Here is a 17,050-nt window from a genome sequence, read left to right as displayed (position 1 = left end):
CTACTTATATACTATAATCGCGTTATATTCGCGCGAATCCGAAATTGTGTCAAAATCGAAATTTTTTGAGTTGTGATTAGTATTCTTCTCGGGATGCGATACATTTTCTCGAATAATTCTCTTCATAATTAACATTCTTCGTGAGAATTTTGCGATATATAAAAACTGCTTAATTTAAAATCTAATGACATAATATAATTGGAAACTTTATCTTTTGCAGGTGAGTTTGAACGGAATGTTTGGAAGCGAAAACAACGATGTTTATGCCGAAGTCAGAGAGGAGGATGTTCGTGCGACTGTTGCGGGCCACGCTCGATCATTACTCGTCGTTTCATTAGAATATCGCCGATAAAGGGGGTTTAATTACAAAGGTACCGCCTCGCTTCCGTTCCACGGATACTCATACGCGTGCAGGGCTCTGCGTGCCGCACGCAGGCATATACATAATATACCCGCCCTTCTAGCACTCTTGCCTCCTCCCCCCTCCCCACTCTTGGTTTACATGTATTTCTACACATCAAGGGTGATTAGTAAGGTCGTTTTCTTAATCACGAGCATTGTTAATAAGAATCGCCGCTATTACAGGCGCGTGATTGTACAGCTAACGAGAGCTCAATGGTGTAACGCAAGGTGCACCGTAATAGTTTTTAACCCTTCGGAGAGACGGGGGGGGAGACCGGAACTGAATACATATTCCTTAATTTTATACCAGCCACATCGCGCACTTAATATATGCGCATAATATAACGGGACATAATAATGTCTACAATGTGTTTGCGTAACGCGATTCGATGTACATTACGATTCACGAAGTTGCGATATACAAATTAAGATGAAATATTTCGACAGGCCTTTCTTAAATTCTGTTTTTTTTTTCCCATTGTATCTACGATCGTCTAAATGAAAAGGCGAAAGACACGAACGTCTCAGTCACGAGATACGCACGTTTCTTTATACCCTACTCTCTCTTATGGGGCAGCTTTAAAAGTACACGGAAAATTATGGTCGATCATAAATTAAGGCAGAATTTATCGCGTCGGTTACTAATTGGTCGTTGAATAAATATAGAGGCGCGTGTTCCGGACGGTGCCCCGCGCCAACGTTGGCAGGGACAGATTACGATTTCGCCTGAACGTCTGTTAAAAAGGTTTCGCATGAAGCGCGCGTGTCGTGCGTTTTGATCCTATCCGATCGTAAAGAGCTTTACGGCGGGAAAGCGTTAAATGCACTCCGACGTTGCGACGCCTCCATTAGTATGTGCCGGCGCGTTTAAAATATGGTATTTAATCCGGTCGAACGTGAACGGAGATCACCGCACGTTCAAACGTTGGATATATTCCGCGCAGAATAACGCTAAAAAGCATTTGAGAATCGTTTATTCAGGTGCAGGTGAATAATATATCGCTAACGAATGCATTAACACGGATAGATACTTTCGCGGCTATTAAATATACATATATAGCGTTCTATATATGTATCGACGATTTTGGCGAATATCTGACAAGCTTGTGAGCTGCTTATCAAGCGTGATTTGCAGAGTATGTTCACATCAATTTAAAACTAAAATAGCAATATACTTTGTATATATAATTACATTTTGTAATTAATTTTATAATTTATATATGTATGTAAATTATAATTTATAACGATATACAGTTTATAGATATATATTATATATATATATATATATATATATATATACCTATATATAAATTATAAATAGCATATTTAATTTAATAATAATTTATATTTACATATATAAATTATAAAAGTATAATTTGGTTAAATAATCTGGTTAAGTAAAAAAATTATAAATAACTTAACGTCAATATTTTTGCTTAAAATATATATTATATTAAATTATATAAATATATTTAAATAATATATATAAGTAAAAATTATTGACGTTATATTATAATTTTCTTACTTAATCATAATTATTCTTTATAATTATTTCATGATTATTCTACACCTTATTATGCGACATTTACGTGCGTACGCTTTTATGTATACATAAAAGAGCGAATCGAGAAAAAAAATTCAATCAGTCACCGTCCGCTCATTCTCGGTGGTAACTACAGCGAGCGCTGTTATCAACAGGCCGGATCGCGTCACGGACGGCCGCCCGCGCGCTCCAGTGAGTCAGTTCGTCCAAGATGGCGACGCCCAGTGAACTGTCTCTCGAGGAGATTCGCAACTATCTGCTGGAAAACGGGGGCACGGCGCGCAATCACGACCTGGTGAAGCATTTCAAGCGGTTCCTGACGGACCCGGAGACGCGAGGTGGGTTTCATTCACGTCGCCGCGTCCCGCTCGCGGCTGCCCCGTCGCGAGGCGTGACCTCCGCGTTTCGCTTACGCGGTGTAAACACGTAGGCAGCGAGCGGTCGACGCTGTCGTGGCTGTTCAGCGTGGTGCAACGTGCGATTTTGTGTTACAGTCGAGGCGAGGAATCGTTTCAAGGAGTACGTCAATATCCTGGCCACCATAAAGAACGAGGAGGTAGGTCAATACGAGCCCTCTCTCTCTCTTTCTCTACGTCCCCGCGAGTCTCTCCGTCCTGACAGGAGCGACTTGTTGCGCGCCCGACGCGACGTTGCCGGCTCCGCTCGCGATCAGCTGAAGACGATCAGCTGAAAAATTCTCTCTGGAGCGGAGTCGTTGCGTTGCTTGAAGAATCCTTCCTAGCTACTTTGGAATTGAGCGCTACAGTGTTACATGTGTCGCAAGGATTTCGTGTGTGTAATTTTTTTTTTTTTGCAAAATATTAAATTTCTAGAGAATCCACAAAAAATCCGGGATATTGTGGAATGAATAAAAATTACACAATCTTACTAGATTTCAGTAATTTTGCAAAATCCTAGGTTCTGTCAGTGAAATTGTGAGTTGAAATTTTTATTAATTTATATTTATAAATATAAATATTATTATATGTATTTTTTATAAATTAGATTTATATTTATATTAATAATTTGTACTTATTCCACAATATCCCAGTTTTTTGTGCATTCTTTTTTGCAAAAAGACGAATCACACGAAATCCCTGCACATCGGTTGGTATTAGTAAATATTCATAATGCTATCACGTGAATGCGTGCTATTGCGGTCTATATCCTCGAAATGAAAGCCGTTAGGCGTATTGCTGAAGGGAGAGTTCTTTCTAATGTTCGATTAATTAATATTTGTAGCGCTGTGAGAAACCTTTTTTTTTTTTTTTTTAGAATTTTGTTGCGCATTGTCTTAGCAAAATCGCTGTTAAAACTGATTTCGCGCAACAATATTAAACTTTTTGTATTTACAATAGATCAATTGATTTGGACTTGGAGAAAGTACGATTTTAGCAGTAAGAAAGCGATTGTAGAGAATTATAGAAAGTTTAATGAAAAAGACTTACTGTTATTTTTCATTTACTAGTACATTAAATATGTGAGACTATTTGAGAAAAATTTATTTGTTTATATATATATTTTTCACGAGAAAACACTCAGAAGTGGAAATTAAAATTACATTTTTATTGAATTCCTGGGATTTTTATATTTCTTCGGTAATTAATATGACAGAAAATAAAGTTAGCGAAACACGGGTTAAAATTTGCGTCGCTCCTGTCTGCGAGCACTTTTTCACTCACGCGGAGTGCTCTCAAAGTGAACGTTTCTTAACAGGGTGAAAAGTACTTGGTCCTCAAGAAGAAATATCGGCAACCCTTCTTAGACCTTTCGCCCCCTAAGCAAGTGGCATCTCCCGTGGCCACCCCCGATTTAGCTACTCCAGTTTCTCCTTTACGCGAACCTCCACCTTACCGGCCGCCACCCCCCGCGCCCCTCAGCCCGTCCTCGAGCAGTTCTCACGCGAGTCTCGAAGAGAGTGCGTCGCCGATATCTATGCGCGAAAAAAATGACGACTCGGAGTCCGTCGGGGTGGCGTCGGTGTCATCGCCACCTGTTCCACCGCGTCGCAAAAGTCAGGACAAGCTCAAGGTGGAGAACAAGGAAAACGTCGACAGAAACCGGAACAGCACTTCGGAAGCCGTTATAAAGGTAGGCTTCTCGTTGATTATCTTACTTATATTTCCTTGAAAGCATACTCACAACTGTTATCGATGTCGTCATACTTGCGCGGTTATCGAGGAAACGAGGAAACGATGTATCGTGCTGGTGATAAACGACTATATTTTCTATGAATTTATTTACGATGTCATATTAATTTACATAGTTACAAAAATAAAATATCTATTAAAAATTATAATATATATATATAATCACGGTTTTTATACAATAATTATATATTTATAAATTATTAGAAAATTTTAAATAAGAGATTTTGTTTGATATACAATTATTAGTGTAGTATCATGTGTATATTTTTTAAGATTATATAGATGGTTTCTAGTATTTTATATTAATAATATACCAGTATCAACATTATCTATTTATCGTTTGTTTACGTCTCTTAAAGACTCTTATTTTGGTAGTCGTTCTGAGTTGATTTGTCATCTGTTATTCATCGCGTTTGTCATAAATCCCGTATTAAATCTGGGAATCGAAACTGATAAATTCCAGGAGAATGAAGCAGTCACGACAACGAATCCTTCTTCGGCTGAACAGCTCAGCGTTCGTGAACGAATGCAACGTTTCAATCGAATGGCTAGCGAAACCGATCTTCATGCCCGTCCTAACGAAACGACTGTTCCTGCCAGAAAACGAACGGATAAGGTAAGTGCTGTATATTTTTGTTTTACAATTGTGTGTGTGTGTGTGTGTGTGTGTGTGAAGCGCTGCGAATGATATAGAGTCGCGAAAGTAAGTGGACAGAATAAAATTCGGAGGAAAGCGAGAGAAAAGAGAGAATGAGTTTGGAAAACTATAGTTTATACAAATAATACTGATTTGTAAATAATAAAATAAAATTTCGGGGAAAAAATGCGTACACAAAAATCCCTCACGTGAAAGAAAGACATTGGACTCTATATATAGATCAGAGTGTGTATTTTTAGAGTCTGTTATGTGTTGTCTCTCTCGGGGGAAAGACGTTTGCTACACCTCGGTTTCTTGGCGAGGGTTGAATCATGGCGCTCATCGTGTTGTGACATCGCCAGGCAGCTTATGTTTTCCAAACACATGCGGGGACACAAAGGGTTCAGGGTCCCGTATTGAATTATCCCGTCGGGGCTTTAAATACTACGGACGAGCGATTCGGCACGGAACGATCCACGCGCGCGGATACCTATACATCCTTCGAAGGGCGGGAGGAAGGATGCGGTATGTACAAGGCTGACTGCCCATCTTGCATACCGAGTAGGTAGGCTACTAGGAATCCTTTCTCCGTATCCTTTACACGCGCTCTCGCGACGGTTCTCCCTTTCTCGCGTTCTCTCCTTCTCTCCTTCTCTCTCCCTCTCTTTTTCTCTCGCGCGCAATTTCCCATCTCTCTTTCTCCGTTTATCTTGTCGTTCGTGTGCCGTTTATCGCGGCGAGCAATATTCATCGCATTTGAATATCCTGCGGGCGGTATCTCGCGTAGCGATCAGGATGTTGCGCCGATGTTGCCGTAAATCATAATTAGCCGCGCCTGGAAATTAAAAGTAGAGGAGGAGAGGTCTCGAGATCTCGAGAGGAGAGCGGGGAACAAGCTCCTTTCCGCCGCAACCAACAAAGTTGGATGCAGCACCGGCAGGATGTGCCGCCCCGGCCTGTCCTGTACGCGGTCGATCCTCCATCATAATTTCGATATATTTATCGGATCTCACGATTAAAGGCGCCGGCCGGTTAAGACGCTCCACAAAGGAGAAAAGAAGCGGCCGTTTCACGCTTCCTTCGACCGATTATGACCGGATCGTGCTCTCGGCTCGCCTCTTGCGCGTGGCTGCGGCATAATTTATTTAGTCCTTTAAGGGAAAAACTGGAAATCTCACTCATTCTGTTGATAAAAATAATTAATACTGTAATTCCATCGATTGTTCTTAGCCGTAGATGACACTAAAATTTTTTTTCTACTATTATCAGAATGAACTATTACATAAGAGGCGTATCGTACATAACTTATTTGTAATATTCTGGCTTTACGAAATTTGGATAAAATGTTAACGGCCACTGAAAGATTTCGACACATTCTCTCCTATACGACAGTTTCGTTACAAAAGGAAACTGTTTATTGCCGCGTGTATACATTGAATAGCCCGTGATAATTATGTATTACTCAGACACCATAGTCCGGTCCTGGCGAGCCGCCTTTCATATACGATTTGACCGGGCCGGCCGTTAATTTTTATTGCTTGTAAGCGCGGAAAGGGTTTTCGGGTCATGCGGGGAGAATCCTCTCGCCTCCGGACATCCTGTAATCTCCTGGGAAGCCCGTGGGTAGAGCTCGTCGGCCTTTCTTTACAGTAATTATCATGCAACGTAGCCGCGCGATTCCGCCCTTTGCATCGCTAATGACCGTTTCGTCTAGCGCGGTGTCGCGTGCCGCGCCGCGCCGGTCTGCCGGCCAATTGCCGCGTCAACACATTCTACGTAGTTTTTCATCATATTTTCTTCGAACGGCTGATCGCGAGTCATTGAACGCGTGACAGGTTCGTCATGAAAGCTCATGACAGAGGAAAGCCAGGGTAATAGAGAAGTGCGAAGATGAAACATTCAGAATAGTTTGAATGAAAAATTTGGAATAGTCGATATAATATCTTTCAATTAATTAGAATTTTTTAATTATTTGCAAATATATTTATTTTATTTTAATTAAATTTTATCTTAATTCGTTCGTGTATAACAAACACTTTGTACTTTAATTTTTAGTATTAAAAATTCCTGACACCATTTAATCACCAAAGCATAATGTATTTATATCAATGTAATACACGACTAATGCGGTCGTTTGTAAGCATTGTAGGCTTTTTCAACAGTGAAACTTCTTGTCTATGTAAATACGAGTACGGGTGGCGGGATATTTTATTTATCATATTTACTTCTGAGAATTCTTGCTTCAGTTTTTTATTTTGTATGTGAATATTTCTTTACAAAAATAACAAGTACTTCATGTATAAAATTTCTATTATCTCTGGCAATCATTCGTTCCGTCAATTATAAGAACATTGAACCGCGGATTTTGCGAATTATCACCATGTCGCGAAAATTAAGATTTTGACATTGTTTGTGTAGAAATGTTCGCGAAATAGGGAGGAGAGAGGGGTCCTTTTACTTGGATAGTGCATCTCGCTTGTACGCTGGCGTATATGCGCGCGCGAATGCCGACGGCGCCTTCGTCGGAACGCCTAACAAGAAGCTCGCTTTTACTTCGGCACCTCGAGGACGCGTTCTAATTAGGATCACGCGTGTTTGCCTCTTATGCGAAGGGCGAGTCTTGTCGAGCGAGCCTCGTCCCTTCCCTCGCGAGCGCGGCAAAGAGAGAACGAGAGGGTGGAAACTCATCATAAAGGCGCCTAACACGGCCATGCCGAACTTGGAATTTCTGCCGTATAGTTCCGCATACATTAGGGACCTTGGGTGAAACTTGGAGGGTAGTTTGCCTCTCGGCAACGAAACCAGGCGAGGGCTCAAGTGAAGCGCAGCGTGCTATGCTGAGGGACGGCCGAGGGGGGAAGGGGAGGGGAGGAGGTTGGGTGTAAACCGCACAAAGTAATCTTACAGAATGTATATGCAAAGAGGTTCAACGGCGTGGCGAGGCGAGGTGAGGAAGCGAGGGCACAGCTTGCACATGATTCTATCCGCGACAATCTCGACAAGACACCTCCGCAGGCAAACTTACTTCGTGCAGCTTACTTCCGAAGCATCGTCGACTCTTGATCGAGCTTGATTATTCCCTCTAATTAGCTTGTGTTCAATATTTCTAATTCTTACTTTTGAAGTAAACTATTTGGCAGTAAATGAAATAAGATCTCTGTCATAATTCAAACGTTAATGTTGATATTACCATTTAAAAAAAACTTAAAAAGAAAGAAGACCGCTTTTATATATTCATTATAGAGAATACGTTTACAGAAGATACGAAGACTACGAAGATTTTTCTTCGCAGTAGTTTAGATTCGAAATGTTAACATAAGATCAACGAAGGTTAACTACGAGTTATCTCTTTGCTATACAATTGCCTGATTATCTTTTAAATCTAAATTGTTGCTGCTTCTAAGTATATCTAAATATCAATCTGTTCAAGCTTAAGCGTGCTCCGTTGTTTATTCAAGAAATATTTCTGTCATTAATCAAACCAACGGCATAGAGCACTTGACAGGTGCATCTGGCCGTGGTAGTTTAAGTGCGTTGCTCGGTTTTCTGTGAGAAGAGAAAGAGAGAGAGGAAGAATGATAGATACGGAGGAAACCATTTATTCGTTCCAAGTGGTCGGCAGATACGCAGATAGCACGAACAGTGATGGAAATAAAATCGTTTACATCTTGTTCCTTTAATTAGGCAAATTCACTTGGGCAGGAGTGCCAGCTGATAAGTGTCTTTGAGATAAGCCCACTCATTACCGTCAGGATTTATCGATGTAGTCGATGAACGCGCGAGGTATCGCTCTCCCCCGCGTAGATCCTTTTTTTCTCCATCATCACGCTATCTCGTATAACACGGGAAAACCGCGTAAGTGCCGGTGGTCGTTCGCGGGAAGATGCATTCGGGTAGCGTGCATCTCTTGTAGCGCCGAATATGATTATCGGCTATCGAACGTTCTACACGTAATCGAGTAAATTATGGTGCAGCGCTTAATACGCACGGCAACACCTCATCGGAGGATAATTAAATATCGCCGGTTAAATTTAATAACCGACCGGATAATTGCGGGTTGCGAATGCTAGCGCGATACCCGACGCCCGATGATAACTCACCCGCGGTCTCGTTAATAACACGACGTTGAGAGATCTAGCAAAACGTGATCTCTGGCGACCCAATTTTCTTGGCACTACCGCCAGATGCGTGCGTACGGACTCATGCATAGTTTTCGTGCTTGCACAGCGCGCACCAATATAAACAAGCTTGTCTACAGAAGTAGTTAGCACCCACTGTTTCCGTGTAACGGGCGACTAGATACACTTCTAACAGGTCCGCCGACATTTATTCCGGCCTATTACGAGTTAATCTTGTAGGCACACACACCGCGTATTATCATTTAAATTGGTGTCGTTATGCACGCGGCATTAAATTTGTTTGCTCAACGGCGACGACGCCTCGCTTTGCCTCGCCTCGCTTTTACTTCCGCGAGAATTCTTTAGGCCTTTATGTGATAATATATATGTGGTAGGTAGGGCAGATGCCTACGCAAAGGGCGCGGGGGAAAACGGCAAGCGGTTTACAATGGGTCGCTTGTTGTCTTCTCATAATTCCTATCGTCTATCACGTTTCCATACCAACTTAGGCTTCTGGTCTTACGCTAATCTATCAACTGCCGCATCTTCTCTTGGAGAAAAGATCACGAGGCGGATAACAAGATTTCTTTTTCCCTCTTGAGACGCACGCGTATATTAAATCAGTCTCGTTGATTGCCTTCTTCGTTCCCTGGCATTCCCGGTGAATGGCAGACCCCGGTATTCATCCACGGGAGTCTTGTCTCCCGTAGTGACAGTCCGGAGACTATACCGAAAACTGACTGATTGTGACTGTCATGACAGCGGCGGACGGGGCGCCGCCCTTCCGGGTCGTGGGGCCCTTCTTGGTGGTCCGATCGTGGGACCGAAATTTTTGTATTATTGTCTGGTTGTTTTTCTCTATAATAATTTTCTACATAGTGTTGCAAAAAAAAAGAATAATTCGAATACATTCCGATAAGACAAATAACAGCAAGCTCGTCGATTTTCTTAGAAATATCGATTCGCATTATATCGCGCTCGTGGAGGATCGATTACACATTTGATCGTTTCTGCCCGTTCTATTTAAATTAAATTCTGTAAATCATCTTGTTTTACAATTTATCCACGCGCAACTCGCGAAATCTTTCTGGTCGATTCAAATCTTTCTCCGTTGCGAGGATAATCTGCCGTTAAACGGTCCTATATCGGATGGGCCCTGCAAGGCCCTAAGTCTGTACTTTATGCGACGGTACGGTAAGCCAGGACCGTACCTTATCAAGGATCTGAGTCGCGCAGTGAGCGGCTATTTGTATTCATAAGTCCGCGGGAGGCCGGCGCTCGCTCCCTGGGCACAGTCCTGGGATCGTCCTAGGCCGCACAAGGCCCACGGTGTTCCCCCGGGACGCACTGTTCGCGATGCGGGAAGGTAGAACGAGAGAGAGGGGGAAAAGAGGGACAATAGAGGGCCACGTCATTCAGCCGAGAGGCGCCCTTCTTCGCGGACATCTCGGGACTGTCGACGTACATATGTATGTATGCACGTTCGTTCGGTCCCGAGAGCTATATGTGCCGCGCACATTCGAGAATGTGACCAGTCATCGAGTTATTTAATTTTTCGAGGCACCCCCGCCGCGCGTGTTTGCTCAGCCCCGCTGTGAGCACAAATTACCTCGCGACCGAATCACCTCGGGCGAAATGCCCCAAGTCCGCGGGCCCGTCCGCCCCCTCTCGTAACCCAGCGTCCGTTGCCGTCAGCGTCGATGACGCCTCTTATCCCCCAATGATCTCCGAGACGGAAGTCCTCACGGAGAAAGATGGCATGTCTTTCTGTAGCCACGTCGATGTGGCAGATGAGATTGAATTGGCCGAATTGCGTGAATAAAAATCTTGAAGATAATCCGAGGAACTCAATGAATATTTTTAAAATTAATATGTCGACGGTTTACGTCTCTGAACTATATTGTTACTTTCATCGGTTTACTTTTCTTGGTGATGTTTAAAACAGAAGAGAACTTCTCTCGGCGTCGATTTTAATTTCTCTTGTTATCCATTGATTGTACAAGTCTTAATTGACTTCGTTAATGCGGACACACGATATGTCTAGAGTTTATTTCTAGCAATCGCACGAGAACGTCGTTGCAACATCATTTGACCCCCTTACGTGCGTAGGACACGGGACCAAAACGGACATGCCCGCGTCCTCCCCCTGTGGCGTGGTCTAGGTGCGCATATATGCGGTCAGTCTACCTCGCTATCTATATGCTAATCCATTGAGATGGTACCCGTAGATTACACCTCGGAATTAGCCCAGAGACCCGGGTATCAGGGCCGCACAGACAGGCCAGGCTGTGTATCTATACGTACCTTTATCCCACCTTATACACGTAACTGGCACCGTCGAACGCCCGCCTCTCGCCCTGTACTTACAAGCCCGCGTACACACATCCACGCACGTACACACACACACATACATACCCGCACGCTCACACCCGCGTAAAGATCAGACACGCGTGTACAGGTGTGTATACCTGGCGGAACCACCGTGACTCCAATGTGGTTCGGTATAGGACCTGGGTGACTCGGCACTTCCAGTTCGTTAGCCCGTGTTAATAACGTTAAAAAGGATGCGATAAACTCGTTAGGAGACGAAACCGCGCGGGCGGCTAAGCTCGACCTTCATCGCAGTACATCATGGACTATACAAGAGGCTACGCCAACCGCTTCTTCCTCTCGCTTCACTGAATTGAATGTCGCGAAGTTTCGGTTCCCGATGAATAAGCATAGTCCAGAACAGGTATCCCTTCACATTTTTGTTTTGGCTGACACGTCCTAAAGTTGTTCTACAATGTTCATAAACAATATAAAAATGTTTCATTTTATAAAACGTTGTCTTTATGAACAGCAACGTATTCCGATCTGAATGTACATGTTTTAATTTTCTTATTGGTCGCGCGATATCGACTGTATATCTGCGATATAATCGCGCTCGGCCCTATTGCACAACACCGGCGCAGATTAACACAGCGTTCGTCACGCCCAGTCATTTCGTGAAACGGTACTCTTTTCGAGAAGTTAATTTCACAACGACTCTATCGCGCCGACGCATCGGCTATTAAGATTTCTTCCGCCCGACAGCTTCCTAGCGTACTTTACGTCTAGCGCACTATCGCCTAACGCTTTTCAGACATTTATCAACGAGCTCGTCTAACTTGTTCACAATATTACAATTCTATGCGATTTTTCGCAAGATTATTAATAATTTGTATCAGATACGGGATCTCATGTATAATCTGAATGACCAGATCGCGCTATTTTGTTCAGAAAGGAAACGCTTTACCATTGGAACCTCTCGAAACTGTAGCATTGCCAGCAGAACAATCGACGATAATCGCGCGGCGACAGCTCGTGTGCTCGAGCAACGCGCTAAATTTATTAGCTGACGGGAATATGATCGCGCGACGCGTATTGCGGGACCGAAGTACACCGAGGAACACGGTGGGTACGTACGAATATAATCCTGTCAACGAAGAGGCGAGGGGCGGCGGAGAAGAGGGCCGGTTGAGCGAGCGTGCGGTGTCGATGCCGCCTGTGTTTCCCATCCGGACCAAATTCGACGTGTGCCGTCCGCGGAAAATACGAGGCGCGGGTTATGAATCACCCTCTACGCCGCTACGCGAGATAATAATCGCCCGCGATCGCTAATTTCCCCGCCATCGTGTAATTGTTCCGCGCCGACTTGTCGAATTTCCCTCGTATATACGCGACGCTTGTATCCCGCCGTCGCAAAATTAATTCCGCCCAGCCGATTTCAAGCCGGAACCTATATTAGTCATAAATCTCATTTTTTAAAATCCGTTTATTTACTTTATCGCGTCACGCACGCGTCGAATTATATGTATAAATCTCGCGTTGCCTGTTACGCTCAGCATCGATGAACGCCGTTAAAGCAAAGTATTCTGCGTACTTCATATAAATTGCAGAGCACTCGTGTCATTTCCTCTTTTTTTTAAATTAAATCCATTAATTTGACCGAAACCAATCGATTTCTGATCGACAGACTGGACGAATGAGAGAATCGGCGGTGCCGATTAGAGGGTCAGTACTTGAGCCGCCGTGACCGTTTAGCTCCTAACATCTCGTCGTCATATTTCGACGCGATTTCATTCGGCTCGCGATTGAACCTTGGATTATGATCCCGGACGATGGAAATGGCGTTAGGTAGGTGGATACCCGAGGTAGATAGGCATTATGGTGGTCGTTGGGAGGCGTCGCCGAACCGAACGCTGAATCACCCAGCGAGAGTTTTCCTGTCAGCGGCAGGACGGGCACCGCCATCCGACGAAGCCCCGTGGAATTGCCTCGCACGGCCTCGAAATGAATGCGCGAACGCCCATTAGGGGAATAAATCAGGCCAATGTTATCCGCAGGATCGCATAATCGATCTCGCGCGCTCGACTAATCCGGGCCTAATCGTTTCACGGCGCTGCCGCGACCAGAAAAGTTCCTCCTGAGGGAGGGAGAGTCGTTAGAGGCTGGATCGGACTTCCCTGCAACCGCAGTAAATATGCGCCTAATTCTTCGATGCATCTTGTATTAGCCCGGCGTATCTTAAGCGGAATCACGATTGATAAACCGCGTGTTTAATTTTTCTTAAGCCCCACATTATATTGAGATAAAAGAATAGAATTCCTTTTTCGCACATATATCTCAGAAAGATATATCTTGTTCATCTAAAGTTAAATCACGAAACATTAAGCGTGACGAATCGTCGTCACGCTTGCACCGTCGGTTGATGGTCATGTTAATACACATCTCGCTTTAATCAAGATCGATCCTCCTTGCTGGACCTCTCGGCGCTACAGGGAGACGCGAGGAAGGGATGAATTGTAGGATACGCCGAGTCGCGAAAATGTTTGGTTAGCATTTGGCTTATTGGCCGGCGAATGTTCCTGCGCTGTTAGGCATGTATGGATGGCCCCCAGGTTATAATAAAGCTAATTCCGCGGAGCTCTCGAGGCAGCTCGTGCCGCAACATGTTTTGCCTCTCGTTCTACCACGCCCGCCGTCCCCCGCTCTACCCTTCTCGTCTCACCGATATATCCGCCCCCGGTGCACCACCCAGTCTCCCTTATAGTCTCCCCATATCACGTCTCTCACTCTTTCGCAGTGCAAGAGTACGGCTTTCGCTAGAGCAACCGAATATATTTATACGCCCCCTCGGAGAGGCCACGTCTGCTTATTAAAACGTTTCCACCCTGAAGAGAGCGAGCGCGCGTTCGCTATCTGCTTTACACCGCGTATTCCTTTTATTGTTCGAGACGTGGGAGAGGCGCGGGAAGCGTAAAAGAGAGACAGAGAGAACGAGAGGGAGACACGGAGAGAAAGAGACAGGAGGGCACGAGTAAGCACGTGCATGCCTGCTGAGTAGTTGAGTACCTGCCGCTGGCCACATTCGCGGAATTAGACGCGCGAATGTGCACGGCTTAACTGCCGGGAGAGCGTGTTTTTGAGTCGGCGCTGATGCGCCACGAAGAGCGATAACAATGGGGGATACGATGGGGTGGGTAGGTCGGGCTGGCTCGTTACCGTGGCTGCTGATGGCCCCTTTGTATCCATTTCTATGATACTCGGTTCGCCGCTCGCTCGTGCTAGGATCACATCCTAACTGATTATGCGGCTTGTATGCGTCGCGTCGTTAGCTTTTTATCCGATTACGAATGTGATATACGAGCGTCCATCTGCATATGTCTCCGCCGTTACAATAGAATATTTAGCTATCCGAATTATCATCCAATGCGTAAAGCTAGATTTGTTAATATTCATAATGGACGAATTAATGGATCCTTGCTTCTTTCTTCAAGTAACATTTGCTGTGGCAGTAATCAATTTACTCACGATTATTTCCTTTTTGTGAATCGTACCCTCTTATCAAGCTTATAACGTCTTGCACGTCCTGATAGAGATATTACGAATAAGAAGACGGAATTAAATCTTGATCCTGACAAGCGCGCCACGATCACGATTGATCGGTTCAGGCGAACGACCTTAACAGGCCTGTTGCGTTAATTAATTCCCGCTGATCTCAATTAAAATATTAATTACGACCGAACAATGACTCGCCGATGGGGAAGAGAGGCCCGGCGACTCGTTTCTTCTCTCGTCTTCGTTCATCGTTTATCCACCGCTTCCCCATCTCCGTTCATCGACCACGATGGAGCCAGAGAAACCGCCATTGCGATGCTATTACGATTACCTGGGTCTTATAAGCTTATCTGATAACCACGCCGTTATGGCTCATAGCACATTGTGACTGTGCCATCGCTGACTGGTCCGTTTGTCTGATCGTTCTCGTGGAGACCTCGCGCCATATGAGAGGATGAGAACATTTACATATCTCCAGGTCCCAGATACGAGCGAACAAGTGTCCCCTGCCCCCGAATCTCATCGAAAATCGGTAGAGTCGTATCGCGCGATCGCTTAAAAATCAATCAGCGATTCGCTGCGATTTGAATACCATACGATCGCGAGTGTCCGTGATTTTCAATATCCAGATCGAAGATTTTCTCGAGTTTGCTTCCAAGTTTGTCTCTTCGAAATCTCTTTGGCTCTCGGTAAAATTCTCTTGTTTTCCGCTGCTTGCATAATTTCGCGACAATTTGCATATTAATCTCGAAATGTATGAGGAAGAATTTTTTGAGAGAATCGAGTTATTACGTATTCTTATATACTTCTCTAATAATCGGGGATATTTATGTATTCTTTTACCAAGTGTCCCTATGCATTTCGTACAAGAGAGATAAGAAAGTGTACTTTATTTATATAGGTATATACCTATCATTAATAATAATCATTAATAAGACAGTTGCTTCATGAAAAGATTAAATTAAAAATAATTCACACACATCCATTTACCGCTGCCATAAGGCAATAATGTCTTTTTATCGCAAGTACAATTGTTGCATCGCCGATGAGGCATGGCCTCTGTGATACATACATATAACAAAGTCCGTCCTATCAGCATGCATCTGTGCATTCGCACGCGTACAGACGTGTTTGCGAGAGCACACGTAGTGCACGAAAGCTGGGAACGCACCTCGATGCACCACCTGACGCGACGGGGGGTCAGTGGTTATCATTCTGATTTCTAAGCGACGGAATTTCCGGAAGAGGCACGACACGACGTACTCTCTTTTTTGATAAGGGCGGGGAATTGGATTAATGTTGGAATGCCAGTTGGACATACTCGTCTCGCTTCTATCGACGCGCGTCCTTCGAATCGTGATTTCACTTAAGGACACGCGCGATATTGTCGATGGATAAAGATATATCGTGGCCGGCTAATGATGACTCGGCCAAAGTGCAAACGCACATCTCTTACGCCCCGGCCGACCCGTGGAAGTAATTTATGAAGAGTCACGATCGATTCGGGGTCGAGTGTCGATATGAGCACCTCGAACAACCGACGTGGCCGTGACGAGTGAAAATACAAACAGTTTAACAGGGATGAGTAGTCGTTTAGCGTTCCTGGGATCAGGAGAGAGCCCTCACCTCCTCCCTCCTCCACCGCCACCTCCTTCGTCGCGTCATCCTACTGTACCACGTGCATATACCGTCGTAAGTATAACGTGGAACACTGCACAGCGATCGGCGCCGTGTACGAGCGCGATTAAACGACGAGTTTCTCGTTAAACTGTTTATTCACGTGTTTGCGAGTGTATGTGTCTGTGCGCGCGCGCGCGCGCGTGTATGATTTAAGGATATTATCAAGATCTGTTAAGGATATTATTAAGATTAAGATTTATCACAACACAGAATATTAATATGAAAACACGTACAAATAGAATTACGTAATCATACAGCGCGTGGATTCTTTGTTAAAAGCAGAGTTTTGTAGGCGATACGAAGCATCGTGCGCGACAAGAATTTTATCGAGAGTATCTTAAGTGTGCTTTTATGCTCCATCGATAATCACGATCGTGAATCGTTTGCCGACCGTCCGGGGGACGGCAGTTTCCGAAATGGGACGTCTGTTCTTGGACGACGGGCGACGGTCGGGGGTTGCGTAAGTGCGTGCGGACCAGCCAGCCTCTCCAAGGCCTTGCGTCGGAGAATCAATTATTGGATCCGTATATCAATCTGATGGCCGAAGCGCGCGTCCCGTGCTCGGTGGCTTCCCGCTGCGCTCACGCATTTTCTTCCCCCCTGTCGTTCCCCATACCGCTTCGTGCGCTCGCCATCGTGGCACACACGCGATATAGCG

General features: G+C 44.5%; 1 protein-coding gene across 2 annotated transcripts in view; it reads left to right on the top strand.

Annotated features, from left to right (window-relative positions):
- Nucleotides 1-17,050, top strand: part of LOC139815616 (ankyrin repeat domain-containing protein SOWAHC-like) — a 95,121-nt gene that overhangs the window by 7,879 nt on the left and 70,192 nt on the right. For both annotated transcript variants that reach the window (XM_071782637.1, XM_071782638.1), the window contains exons 2-6: nucleotides 221-371; nucleotides 2,101-2,283; nucleotides 2,440-2,501; nucleotides 3,662-4,036; nucleotides 4,559-4,711. In XM_071782637.1, coding sequence (XP_071638738.1) covers nucleotides 2,157-2,283; nucleotides 2,440-2,501; nucleotides 3,662-4,036; nucleotides 4,559-4,711 — 717 coding nt within the window. In that variant the 5' untranslated portion in view covers nucleotides 221-371; nucleotides 2,101-2,156. The remainder of the gene's footprint in view (nucleotides 1-220; nucleotides 372-2,100; nucleotides 2,284-2,439; nucleotides 2,502-3,661; nucleotides 4,037-4,558; nucleotides 4,712-17,050) is intronic.

Source organism: Temnothorax longispinosus, chromosome 7 (genome assembly GCF_030848805.1).
Source record: "Temnothorax longispinosus isolate EJ_2023e chromosome 7, Tlon_JGU_v1, whole genome shotgun sequence".
In the NCBI taxonomy this organism is placed as follows: Eukaryota; Metazoa; Arthropoda; class Insecta; order Hymenoptera; family Formicidae; genus Temnothorax; species Temnothorax longispinosus.
This window is presented reverse-complemented; position numbering and strand designations above follow the sequence as displayed.